Source organism: Caloenas nicobarica, chromosome 1, assembly GCF_036013445.1.
Source record: "Caloenas nicobarica isolate bCalNic1 chromosome 1, bCalNic1.hap1, whole genome shotgun sequence".
NCBI classification, from domain to species: Eukaryota; Metazoa; Chordata; class Aves; order Columbiformes; family Columbidae; genus Caloenas; species Caloenas nicobarica.
The window spans coordinates 209,124,490-209,138,139 of NC_088245.1; the positions used below are offsets into that span (position 1 = coordinate 209,124,490).

The 13,650-nt window shown below is 39.3% G+C and overlaps 1 protein-coding gene across 6 annotated transcripts in view; it reads right to left on the reverse strand.

Moving 5' to 3' along the window:
- Positions 1-13,650, reverse strand: part of PICALM (phosphatidylinositol binding clathrin assembly protein) — a 72,352-nt gene that overhangs the window by 15,127 nt on the left and 43,575 nt on the right. For 3 of the 6 annotated variants that reach the window (XM_065658321.1, XM_065658312.1, XM_065658329.1), the window contains exons 12-16: positions 11,389-11,489; positions 6,463-6,612; positions 4,476-4,556; positions 1,089-1,196; positions 10-141 (exon numbers count right to left, since the gene is read on the reverse strand). In XM_065658321.1, the coding sequence (XP_065514393.1) occupies positions 10-141; positions 1,089-1,196; positions 4,476-4,556; positions 6,463-6,612; positions 11,389-11,489 (572 nt within the window). Of the gene's footprint in view, positions 1-9; positions 142-1,088; positions 1,197-4,475; positions 4,557-4,908; positions 4,993-6,462; positions 6,613-11,388; positions 11,490-13,650 lie in introns of all 6 variants that reach the window. The other 3 variants (XM_065658345.1, XM_065658337.1, XM_065658353.1) reach the window with 2 other exon arrangements.

Here is a 13,650-nt window from a genome sequence, read left to right on the forward strand (position 1 = left end):
AATACTTACTGCCTACAAGATTGGCTAAAGATGAATCCAGATCATCTGACACTAGTTTGTTAGGTGGTACTTTGGCAACTGGAAGACTCTGGTTTTGAGAGGCCACTGTTGGTTTTAGGAGACCACCTAGTTCATCAAAGCCTTGGAATGAGAAACATAAAATAAGTTATTTGAATCACACGCCTCCCATGAATGACGTGAGATTCAATTAAATAGACAGCAAGTTCAACACAATGGCTAAAATACTAAATTTAACCTGTGATACTGCACCATACAAGAAGGATAAAATTTATTGTGCCTCTTGATAAAGGAGGTATTCACTACAGAAAGATTTCACTTTACTAGTCTAACTCGCATGACATCAATTGAACATGGAATGGATTCACAATGACTACAAAGCAAGCAAAATGTAAAAAAACCCCAAAACCAAAACATAAAGAATACATATCTAAAGTATTTCAATCTTACAAAAATGCATATGTATTTGTTTTTGGTGGCTCACTGGTTTGCCCTACAAGAATCCAATATCAAGAGTCCAATGTCAAAAGATGAGAAAGTATTTACTTTCCAGATGCTCAAAGAACACAGAGAGTACTAACTATGACTACAATCCAAATTAACTGTGTATGTTTCAATAACTTACTGTTTTCTGAAATAATCTTAACATTGAAAGAGTAACGTGTAGGCAAAAAAGTGTCAAAAATACATTGCACAGGTATATAAAATGAAGATGCAACTTTACCTGTTCTGATCACACTCTACAAATACAGTTTGTATTTTAATTTCAGTTGCCAGCATGTAAAAATTAAGGCTGTTCACAGTGTGAACTTTTAATGCACAAAATATTTAAATGAGGGAGATCAATGTACACATTTCAGCTGGGTGTGCACAGAAATAGTGTGTAAGGAAAAAGTTCTGATTAATAAAGAAAAATTGGATTAAGAATGCTAGTATTGGCCTTTTAAAGTCATTTTTCTTCAACTGCAACACTGTCACAGCAGTATGAGTAAATACAGATTAGGAGATTTATACCTCAAGAGTAAAAAAGGTTAAAGGATGTACGTCATCAATTTTAGTAAGTGTCTTACCACCAGAATCTAGGACAACATTAGAAGATTTGTTTCCAAACACAGACTCAAAGTCAACATTAAGGCTAGCTGATGGCTGTGGTTGAGCAACAGGAGATGGAGTGAACCCTGCGGGGGAAAAAGAAAGAAGCTGAATGTTTTTATAACAGCATTTCCCATGAACCCACCTTCTCTATGCAAGACAAAGCAAATAAATATATAGATTATTTAAGTACCACAGAAAGACTAGGAATAAGTCAAAGGTCCAGATTATACCCTGATGCTGAGAAGAATGTAAGAGAAAGAGCTAGAAGCAGTTTATTTGGAGTTACTCCTCCAAATAAAAGCTTTGTCTCAAAAACTGGACAGGCCATAAAAGACACCCTTCCTCCTCCCATTTGCTACATCTCTGGACTAACTATTCACATCTTCCTTATCCTTTTACTGTATACTTACAATAAAATTGAGGAAATAATCCCCGCGCTTCTCCAGGAAAAGCAGCTGGCTGGGTACAGAATCTGTTTCGAGATTACCTGCCTGAAGATTGTTCCCTCCAGGTTTTATATTAGTTGAGCACTTCTCTTTGATACAACTGGAAACTTAACATGGTGCAAGATCCAAACCATCCCAAGGCGCCTGACCAGCAACACCTTCAATTAGGTATTCTTTAATGCTAATCATTTTTATAGCACTTAGTTATTTTTGGACACACATTTCGCAGGCGACCATATTTTGCAGGTAAGTTTCTACTAATTACTGCAAGATACAGGGAGTTAAAGCCAAGTTTCAACTCCTATTCCTATCCGAGCTTAGTTGATTTGTCATCTTCTACGCATCTGTAAAGTAATGTTCTCTAAATATGCAATTTTCTTCCAATACTGTGAAAATTTACTGCAGTACAAAGCATTGCGTATGATGTTTGGCAGTATTGATAGTTCAGTACTATGGGAATGAAATACTGACTTCTAAAATCATATTTTTTAGTTTTATATATGAGCATGCACAGACATCATCTTGATATTCAGGCAATTACAGAAGTAATTGTTACTTTATATGAAAAGCACCCAAAAAATGCAATGCCATCTTGAAAACCAGCTCTTCTGGTTTCTAACAGAAATTTTGATGATAAGGAGAAATAAAAATATCACAAATATTTCAGCAGTAAAACATCGCAGTGAGCAGAAATAACTGACCAATAATACCACTTGGATTTCATTTAGCTTGCTGTGACAGCACCTCATTTTAATCTTTCTGTTTTCCTGAAATAAGTCATATTTCACCTAAAAAATAACTATAGGATGCTATCCTTGACCATAAACTCCACAGAAATCTGGATTAGCTGTTCTTTCCTATTTGTCTCAAAGGAATATACAACTCAACAGCATCCATCTCTGAGAATTTAAACAAATATGTTTATATAAATAACGTTTTTCATTAAAAACAATTCAAAGCATACGGCAAAACATGGGAAGCAGTAATGTGGGAAAAGATCGGGAGTATATAATAAACAACAAGCCAAAATGAGTATCTTTATGACAAGTATACCCGTCAGGTTGGAACAAGCCATTTCAGAGACTCTGAACTGCGGACAGGAATTGCTCTCATGGAATGTCCCGTAACTCTTAAAACGGTGCCTTTTCCTACAGAGAACGCGAGTTACAAGAGCTTATATTTTTCTTTAGAAAATGGCCTTAGCTGAACCAAGCTGAGTTTCCTGCTCTCACATTTAGGCAGTTTTGAGCTTTGTGAAGCTCAGGAGATGAGAGGAGCCAGAAGAAAAAAATATCGATGTATAGAGCTCCTTTGAGTCAGCCTCTGAAAAAGATCAAATCCTGCTCCCGGTATCGACCAACAGTATTTTGTCCAACACGGATGTTTTGGAAGGTGCCAAGGTCAGTATTTCTAATGGAGCTTCCTCAAGCTAACAAGACTTGACAGAAACTAATCATCCTGCTTTTTGGATATAGAACAAAGGGAACAGAGTCATACACAGCATTTAACCTTCTGTTGAATGACTCCAGCTCATTTCTATTCAAAACCACCAAACCAAAATGTGACTTTGGTGATTTTAAGAATGAGGGTCCTGGTGGACAGCAGGATGACCATGAGCCAGCACTGGGCCCTTGTGGCCAAGAAGGCCAATGGTACCTGGGGTGGATTAGAAGGGGGGTGGTTAGTAGGTCGAGAGAGGTTCTCCTTCCCCTCTGCTCTGCCCTGGTGAGACCTCATCTGGAATATTGTGTCCAGTTCTGGGCCCCTCGGTTCCAGAAGGACAGGGAACTGCTGGAGAGAGTCCAGCGCAGGGCAACGAAGATGACGAAGGGAGTGGAGCATCTCCCGTGTGAGGAAAGGCTGAGGGAGCTAGGGCTCTGGAGCTTGGAGGAGACTGAGGGGTGACCTCATTAATGTTTATAAATATGTAAAGGGTGAGTGTCACAAGGATGGAGCCAGGCTCTTCTCGGTGATAACCAATGATAGGACAAGGGGTAATGGGTGCAAACTGGAACACAGGAGGTTCCACTTGAATATGAGAAGAAACTTCTTCTCAGTGAGGGTGACGGAACACTGGAAAAGGCTGCCCAGGGAGGTTGTGGAGTCTCCTTCTCTGCAGACATTCCAACCCACCTGGACACCTTCCTGTGTAACCTCATCTGGGTGTTCCTGCTCCGGCGGGAGGATTGGACTGGATGAGCTTTCGAGGTCTCTTCCAACCCCTGACATTCTGTGATTCCACAAACCATTTACTGAGGGTATTTCCTAAACCTTTCATAGCAACGATGCCAACACTCCCTGTTCGATCTAGTTTAGCTATATGTAGAAATCTATTCTATTTAGCTACTTATTATAGAACGTCTTGAGTTGGAAGGGAGAGATTACCCTCTGTCCCAGTTCCATAGCCCATCTAGCAACCAGGATGGTATTCCAGTGATTCTGTGATTCCAGAGCCAGCGGTAGTCCTGGGTCACTATTCGGACATTAATGCAATGGATACCTCCTTCTCATGTTGTGTTGTGAAGCTTTGTACTAGTTTAGTGCACTGTTTAAGAGTAATGTATCGACAAAAATTCCATAAGCAGCAAGAACATCCCAATCCCTTCATCTCAAAAGCAATGAGGCAGATGAGAAGATACTTATAACATGCAAGTCTTTTGTGTCATAGGCAGCAACATGTAAACTACCAGAGATCCTGAAATGGGGAGATACTCATTTCATACTTAGATTTGATAAGCCTCAGTTCAGCACAAACTGAAAAAATATTGACCATTTGTGATGACACACCTAGCACAAGCACACAAATTAAAATTTAGCCACCATAATAACGCGCTTCTAGCCACAGCGTATCTACTAGTTCTACACACACACCACGCAAATTTCTTTTTTGGTGTAAGGCTATATCCCATTACCTACCTCCAAATAGACCAGCTACAGAAGAAGGCTCATTGCGGAAATGAGAAGCATTAGGGTAAGCTTGAGGACCACAAAAAGAATCTGATAAGGTATTTCACACGAGAGAGAAAGAGAGCCAGGAAAGGAGAAGAGGGAGAGTTACAGAAAGAGAACCAAGATATGCTGTTTATCTGCTATTCAAAAATTTAATTTCAGGACAGTCTATAAATCCACATATACTCTAATGACATACAACCAATGGAAAGAAATCAATACACAGACATACAGTAAGAAACAAGTTTACATCATCTAGAACACAAAAGGAGAAAGCATGGTTTCAAAGTTACAGCTATATTATAAATACTTTTTTAATTTTTTTTTTTTCCAATCAAATGCCATGTTTTACACCCTTGGAAAAAACGAGTGTAAAAGTTTCAAGGCATTTTTCTTATACCTGAAGTATAAGGATACAGCCCAATAGTGGATTCATATTTGGTTGCCACAAAGGGATTTAGTTCAGTAAATGGATTGTAATGATCTAAAGAACCAGAAAGAGTTATTTTAAATGCACATTCATGTTACCGTAGCACCTTGTTTGTGCTAAAGCTAAAACTGCATTTACATTTCACATGTCAATCTGTCGGGAGGTCACTCTTTGGTTACAGATATATTTTTAGAGAATAAGACACTGGAAGGGAATGCATAGTATTGATACTATCCATCTCCAGCCACCTCAGGGCTGTTGTGATGAATACTACGCAAACCAGCAAATGCCACAAAAACCATCAGGCTCCTCGTTCGCAGCCCTGCAACTTTTTGTACAACTGCAAAATTAATTGTTTGGTGGCAACGCATCTGATCGAATAACAACCCTACTGAAAAAAACAAAAAAAACCCTGGATTTCAAATGATCATTCCACATTCACATGAAGCGTACAAATTTTATTGGAAGTGTGGGAAAGACCGATTAGAAGCAGAGGCCAATTATTCCGCAGTAGTACCGGCTTCAAGTATTTGGGTACTGCTGCCTCAGCCAACTAATCCTGCCGGGAATTGTGGAAACAAGTTCACGGCAAGATTTCTCATGCTTGATCTTGCTTTCTCTCTCCACTAACCAAACACAAGGCAGGAAAGTAGTTAAGGTGCTAAAGTGTAGGTAGTACGAACATCTCTAAGGAGATGCCTTTGTTTTATCTCTGTTAATGAGTATCAGAGATAAAGATCTCTTTTTTATAAGAGTTTGGATTCTTTTATGATCAATCCTAGTGGGGTTCATTCTGCAAAAAGAAAGCCCTGGTGATGCAGCATGTTTGTTTTAAACCTAGCTTTAAGAACAGAACTGGCATGTAATTAATTGATTTTTAGTTTATGAACGCTAACAATTCTTCTTATTGAAAACTAATCAAATTGCTATGCAGCTGCATCAACAGACATATGTTTAAAGGATTTCTGATATGACAGCCATGCTGAATCACCTCCAAAGTCAGATTTCAGCAGTTTTAAAAAGGCAAGCCATTATTTTTTCGCCTAATAGCTAACCAGTTTGAGTACACCATGCAGCAGATGTGCAGAGCTTTACCGGTTTTGTTAATCCCAACATAATGGGGAGAAAAACACCCACTAATGAAAAAAAAAAAATTAAGCTCTGATGTTTTAAAAAGAACATTTCAACCGGAGGAACTAAGTAGTGGCATTTTCTTTTCATTCTCAGGTAGATGCCATATTTCACCTTAAAATTCCTAAGCATAAGAGTCTGCGTGTAAGATCACACTCAAACAACTGCTTCAACTGTAACCAAGTTCCTTCCCATCAGGCAGAAGCCCATCTAGGTAGCCAAGCAAGGATTTTAACACCATTTTCATGGCACAATTACTAAATCAAGTTCTAACATAGCACAAATCATCCCACTACCTTTTAGTTTCTGATAGGCCCCACAAATTTACTTTAGAAACTAAAATAATGTTAAAATTTTTAGGAAATACAAAATTAGTTTAAAATGGTACGTTACCAACAAACATTTCATGTGTGGGTGTCCTACTGGTGAAAGTAGATACATCAGAAGACACAGACAGATGAGCAGCATCGTTAGTTTTTGTAAGGAAAGGGTTTAGGTTTGGAATGGCATCATCAACACTATCAACAGTGGCAGAAAAAGGATCTGTTCAATTCCAGAGAGCAAGAAAACAAGAAAAGGGAGATGGATTTAGTTACATGCTGCTGCCTAGGGATAGAAGAGTGAGAGTTAAGAAGAGTCCAGGCAGTCTAGTTTTCTCCTGACACCTCTAAACTTGGGATGACCTGGCTAATTGCTTCATTTTTCAGTTGCCCAGAATTATCTATTCTCTGGTCAAGAACAGTACAGCTATTAACTATTTTTTTTTTTAAATTAATACCATCTAGGTGTTATAAAGTGTGCTCATTCCATAGCATCTTTTATACTGAAAATTAGTATGTTATTCCTCTTTAAACACAATCACTTTTTTCTTCACTCAGTCATGTCCTGACACTTGCAATGAATTTGCTGGAGCAGAAACTGCTGCTTCACATAACAGCACCCAGGTGGTAAGTGCAGATTCAATGCAATATCACCCTGAGGATAGCTTTAAAAACCCAAAGAAACAAAACCAGGGCTGTACTGTTCCTTCTACAAACCCTGTTTATTGAGATATGTATTTTTTTTTTTTTACTAGGCATCATGAAATTTTCAAGAGCTGCGAATACACCAAGGACAAAAGCACTTTCCTGACTAGGGTATCAGGAGCAACAAGCTGCTTGTGGATGCACAGTGAGCTGCAAGGAAAAACCTGCTCTGCTTTGAGGGTCCGCAGCTGATGAGCGGTGACAAGGAAAATATTCCTTATTAAAAAAAAAGTTGGACCGTACTGGGAAACGAAGGAAACACAGATCTACGCGAGTCATTTCCTGAGGAATACAAGAGCGTCTCGGGGTCTCCTGAGAAGGGATACAATTGCCAAGCTAAAATACTCCTGTATTCCAGGATCCAACAGAGAAACAGGACAGGAAAGGCAGCTACAGCACCTGCTGACAGGAGGAGCTGTGGTTTAGCTGCCTGGCTTCAAAGCACACAAAGCTGTGATGGGAAACTCAAGAACTCACTAGGGAGAGCAGCAAGAGTTGCATCCAGCCCTGTTTGTTTTATCACAGTGCCCAGAACTGCAGCTTACTCTTCCAGGCAAAACCAGAGAAACACCTGAGTAATAATTGTAGGAGAGATTCCTTGAGCACTTCAGGTTTCTCTTGTGCTTTTATTTTTTTTTAATCTGGTTACATTACCAGTTTATCCTCAACTCTTGTAAACACTACCATGATGTGTGCAGCAGCTTCACACAATTAAAGTTCTTTTCTCTCCCTGAATCTGACCTCCTGATTCTTAGCTATAAATCCCACACAGCTTGATAACATATAGATTTCAGTCACATGCAAGTCCTAAAGAAAATGAAGTTTTAAAACTGTAACTGCAATATTCTTTGCAGGCTTAATATATGCTTTGATCTCCTGCAAGCTCAAGTATCTTATTCAGTAAGACCTGACTCCTCCCTCAGGTTGCTTGGCTACGTTGCAGCAACAAGTGCAGTACCTTAGAAAGCCTTTTTCTAAATCGGTCAGCAAAATGACAGTGTCAACCAGTGAATAAAGGATAAGCAGAATAAGCTAATATAGTATTTGTAAAATAGAACAGCAATACAAAACTTGGTAACGTCTTATGTTTTCGATTAGTAAAATTATCACCTGATTTCAGGTGCTGCTTAAAACTGCTGTCAGCTATGAACACTATCCTAGAAGCTCTAGAACAAACAGATCTGACAATAAAACAGGTCAGATTATCCTTTAATCAGCTCCTGCTTGCTTTTTCTGTTGCCACTTCACCTTCTTCTGATTCTATTGGTTCTCCTTGTAACTGGAAAAAAATCCATGCAGATAGGTCAAACTGATTATTTCCACACCGATACATTTGTTTTGCTTCTAAAGTTTAGGTACAAATTGGTAGCTGGCAAATACAGACACATGTGGAATGTTCTCTGAACAATCCCAATAAACAGCTTGGATAAAAGAAAGCAAGCTAAGCAGCTAAAAAGGACAAACACTTTTAAACCATATTTGTCTGAAATGACTATCCACTGGATTTTACACATGCATTCAACAAGCAAATTGCCACATAATACTTTCTGTTCCCAAATCCCAAGGTTGTATGTGGAGTTTCATGTGTTCTGACTAGTAAGACAATGCAATACGACTGCAGATTATCAAGATTTTCTCAGAAATGTCATCTGTTCGCAGATTCTTTGCTCTTCTGCCTCATTCTAATGCTAGCCAGTGTATTCAGCCATGCCCAAGTCTCAAAACTCGCCAGTGACAAAGGTAACTGAAAATTAATAGGATCTGGGCAATTTACACCCTTGCATATTCAGATTTTTTAAAAAAATCGCTCTCTTTCTCGACAGCAACACCTCAACATTTCTAAATCCCAATTTCAACCTTGAATACACATGGCACCTGTTTGTATCAATGGAATCACTCTGCACCTTCAGGCTATCATTAGGCATTGATGATTTCAATTTTGCAAACTTCTACCTTTTAGTTATCCAACTGAGAGAACAATGACAAAGGTTTTTCAGTGACGTCTCTTACAGTTTGAAAAAAGTTAACTGAAAACATAAATTACAGAACCCATCCTCTGGGAGTTTTTAATTTCATTACCTTTAACATTTTTGGAAGCACAAAACAGAAGGCAGCAACCCCAATACAATGCCTTTGTAACAATTCACCCTTTTATTACACACTGAAGAGTTACTGCATGGAATTTTAAACAGTAATCGATTTTAGCCCATTGCAAGTTGTAGCTGGATTGATTCTCTTCTCCCAGTCGCCATATACACCAAGTACAAACATCATCATGTCAGAAAATTACCTACGGGAGGGTGTGCAGTGGTTACAGAGCACAGGACTGGAAACAGTTCAGGTTCCACTCTTGGCTCTGCCACTGATTTGCTATTTGGCTTCAGACAAGTCAGTTAATGGCTCAGATTTCCCCATCTGTAAAATGTGGAAAGCACTTCTTACCTACCTCACCTATGTGAAATGAGTGTTCATGGCTTTAAAGCTGAAGAGATTTTTTTCTTTTTGATGAAAGGTAACACAAAAAAAAGTGATCCCAGAATTTTAGCCTAAAATTTTAGCAGACGATCCAAAATCTTGACAGTTAATTAAATCTTAAAAGTATTTAGAAATGTGTCAATAGTAATCAGATATATTAATGACTGTTACTCAAGACACTAAACAGGAACAACAGAACACTGAACAAACAGACTGTCAGGCTCAATTTTCAGGTTAATAAAGAAATGCTAGATTGTGATGTGAGCTTCAAGAGGAAGATAATTTCCCCTTCTATCTCTCACCCGTAAAACAAAAGGGACAAGCTGAAACAGAAGATAATTTCCAGAAAGCAAACAAGATGAGCCAAAACATTCTTCATTTTTAAAGCCTATTAAACATTGAATTTGTATGTACAACTCAACATGCTCCTCACTGCACCTTTCTCAAAAGATGCTCTGCTCAGCAAATCTAAAGGACAAGTAAACAACTTTTATTTATTTTTGAAGCTATCATATATATTAGTATTCCCTCTGTCACTCAAAATTATTTGTTATTGCCCTACAAATGTGAGAGGGTACACAAAACACAAAGCACACAGCAAAAAGCAAATAGGAAAGTAGAATACATACACTGCTTATTACGAAGATATAGTAGATAACTGGAAAGATGTGCAGGAAAAGCTATAGCTTATGAAAAGAAATAGTGAAGTAAAATTTCAGAACAGGATTGTTCCAATGCCTACGTAACTTCCTGAAACAGCAACTCTCAATTTCTCACGTCATAAAGAAAGCATTTTTGCAAGCATCTGATTTATTCAAAAAATCATCTGGAAATACCCATATAGTTCAGCAGTTTATTATTTTATTGTCATTTATGTAAAAAAGTGAAAAGAAACACCCTTATATGAGATTTTTAATCCTCCACCAGTATAACCAATGGTGCAATACGTTACCTATATGAGAAATATTCTGGAACACTGCAAAGCAGCGAAGAGAAAAAAGGTTTTAAGTAAATGACTAAATGCTCTGACACTCAAACTAACCTTGAAATAACGCTCACGGCTTTCTAAAATGCTCTCGCCTCTCTGGTTTAAGGACTTGCCAGTGTCAATAAGATAATCTAACATCTCATTCAGTCAATCTGAGCAACTGAGCAGAACAATAATCTGGGTGTTCTGAAATAAATTTCAGAGGGAAGAGCTCCTTATAAATGTCGTGTCTTCACTTAGAGATCCAACCACAGCTTTTTGCTAATTGATCTTTGTAGTTAAATGAAATACAGAAGAGAATTTGTAAAGAGGTGCTTTATTTTGTTTTCAATAATCATTTGTTTTTTCTTGCCTTCTATGCAGAGTTGTCACAACTGCCTCCTTTCAGGCCTCATCCAAGTTCTGTTCTATTATCACCTGCAAGTTTAACTTTAGACAAAATTTAATGTTTATTAAAAAAAAAAATCTGTATTCAAGTTCCCACATATGCAACATGTGCTACCTGGCAGACGTCTTCACAGAACTGACTTCTCCCAGCTAAGTGTCTGTAGCTTGCTATGACTCGAAGACAGCAGTTATGAGGCTGACAGAGCTGGTCAACATTTAAAGTAACTTTGCTACTAACAACTCCCATAGCAAAATTCTCTGTAATCACTATAGGCTGCTACGTTATTTTAATCCATACCTAGAGGTAACTTTTTCCACTCCCTTCATCCACTTGTAGCTTGTCTTTGTAAGATCTTTAAGGAAAAAACAGCCCACAGATCCGGGAAACAGTTACATGAACACGGCCATAGCAATTAGAACCTTAATCCAATTCAGAATTCTTACCTCCCCAGGTACTTCCTACTTGTGGAGCAGCAGATATGGGATGTACAGACGGATGAAAAGTTGGCTGCAAATCAAGCAGATCATTTGGCAGCTTTGAAGTGCTACAAAGATAAATTAATACAACTGTTTGAACTACATCACAGTTTCCAACACAAGGCAAATGCTAGTGACTGTCAACAGTAAGGAAAGCTTTGTTACAAAATTGATAGAAATACGCCAACACCAGAAAGTCTGGTGAATTTTACATTTTCAGTTCTGTAGAAATGTGTTCATTTAGCAAGGTAAGCTCTACATCGTGCCAAGCGACTTTTGTCTAAGCTAAGACAGAAAGACAATCTGTCTTCTCATCTTCCTCACAGTCCAACACCACGACCAGAGCATGTTACATTCAGCAATTTTAAAATAAACTCATGAAGTTCTAGTGCATGACAACAGCAGACTAACAGTATGAGCTCTGATGGGCTGCACCACCAAACTCCACAACTTTCCACTAGCAACCACTGCTGAGAAACTGGCTTACACTTATGAGCTACTGAAGAATTTTGTGGAAAGCAAAATACAAGAAGCCTTGAAACACTTGCTCACACATCAGTCGTGTGAATGAAAACTCATTTAAATATACATTTTAGACTATTCAAAACCAAATTGAGACCTAAGAACATCACACGGAAATGAAGAGCAAAGACTTAAATAAAACTGCTGCAATAATTTCAAGAGTCAAACAGGAACAGTAAAATTCATCCTCTTGCGGAGAGTTCATTTCATACTTTAAATTAGTCTTGGGGAAAAAAAAAAGAAAAGGGAGTACTGCTGTTCACCCAGAACTTTTTAAGCGCACAAAATGAACCAAAACTTGCACATATGGCTGCTACTATGGACAAGCTAAGTCACTGTGGCATCCAAGTATCTTTGGAAATGAGACTGGCACAAGGATTTGAAAGCTAGTAGCCACATCCTAGATCTCTGCATATTCTCTTGCTGACTCAATCACTTCTTTCATTCAGTTTTTACTATTTCAACAGTGACTGAAATCACATTTTGCCACTACTGCTAAAAAGCAGCATGGTCTGGCACAGCCCTGTAATGTGAGCAGCAGAACCAACAAAATTTTCAAGGTAAAGCTTGCTCAGGTTAATGACAAAGATTAATTGGACACATTGCAACTAACAGCAAGCAGCCAAACTTATGGCCCAACATATCCTCTGCACGGCAGCTCCTGCTGTAAAATCTGTTCTTTGCTCACAGCAGTTGCGCTGCCGACAACTGAATTTACACATGAAGACAAACTAGTATTTGCTTTTTCCCAGAAAAAAAAGTTTTTGTCCTCTACAAGCCAATGACACCAAGCTGTGTGGTGCAGTAGACACTCTGGAGGGAAGGGATGTCATCCAGAGGGACCTGGACAGGCTGGAGAGGTGGGCCTGGGCAAACCTCACGAAGTTCAACAAGGCCAATGCAAGGTCCTGCACACGGGTCAGGGCAATCCCAAGCACAAATACAGGCTGGGCGGAGAATAGATTGAGAGCAGCCCTGAGGAGAAGGACTTGGGGGGGCTGGTTGATGAGAAGCTCAACATGACCCAGCAATGTGAGCTTACAGCCCAAAACACCAACTGTATCCCAGGCTGCATCAAAATCAGTGTGACCAGCAGGTGAAGGGAGGTGATTCTGCCCCTCTGCTCTGCTGTCCTGAGACCAACCTGCAGTTCTGCATCCAGCACTGGGGCCCCCAACGTAAGGGCACAGACCTGTTGGAACAGGTTCATAGGAGGCGACAAAGATGATCAGAGGGCTGGAACAGCTCTCCTATGAAGACAGGCTGAGAGGGTTGGGGTGGTTCAGTCTAGAAAAGACTGCACAGCAGAAGACCTTACAGCAGCCTTCCAGTACCTAAAGCGGACCTACAAGAAAGCTGGAGAGGGACTTTGTACAAGGGCATGTAGTAACATGACAAGGGGGAATGGCTTTAAACTGAAAGAGGGGAGATTTAGATGAGATAGAAGCAAGAAATTCTTCCCCATGAGGGTGGTGAGGTGCTGGAACAGGCTGCCCAGAGAAGCTGATGCCCCATCCCTGGAAGTGTTCAAGGCCAGGTTGGACGGGGCTTTGGTCAACCTGATCTGGGTGAAGGTTGTCCCTGCCCATAGCAGGAGTATTGGACTAGATGATCTTTAAGGTACCTTCCAACCCAAACCATTCTATGTAGCACTTCTGGCTGTTTGAAGAAGCTTTATCAGATGGTTCTGTTTTTCAGAACTCTTGA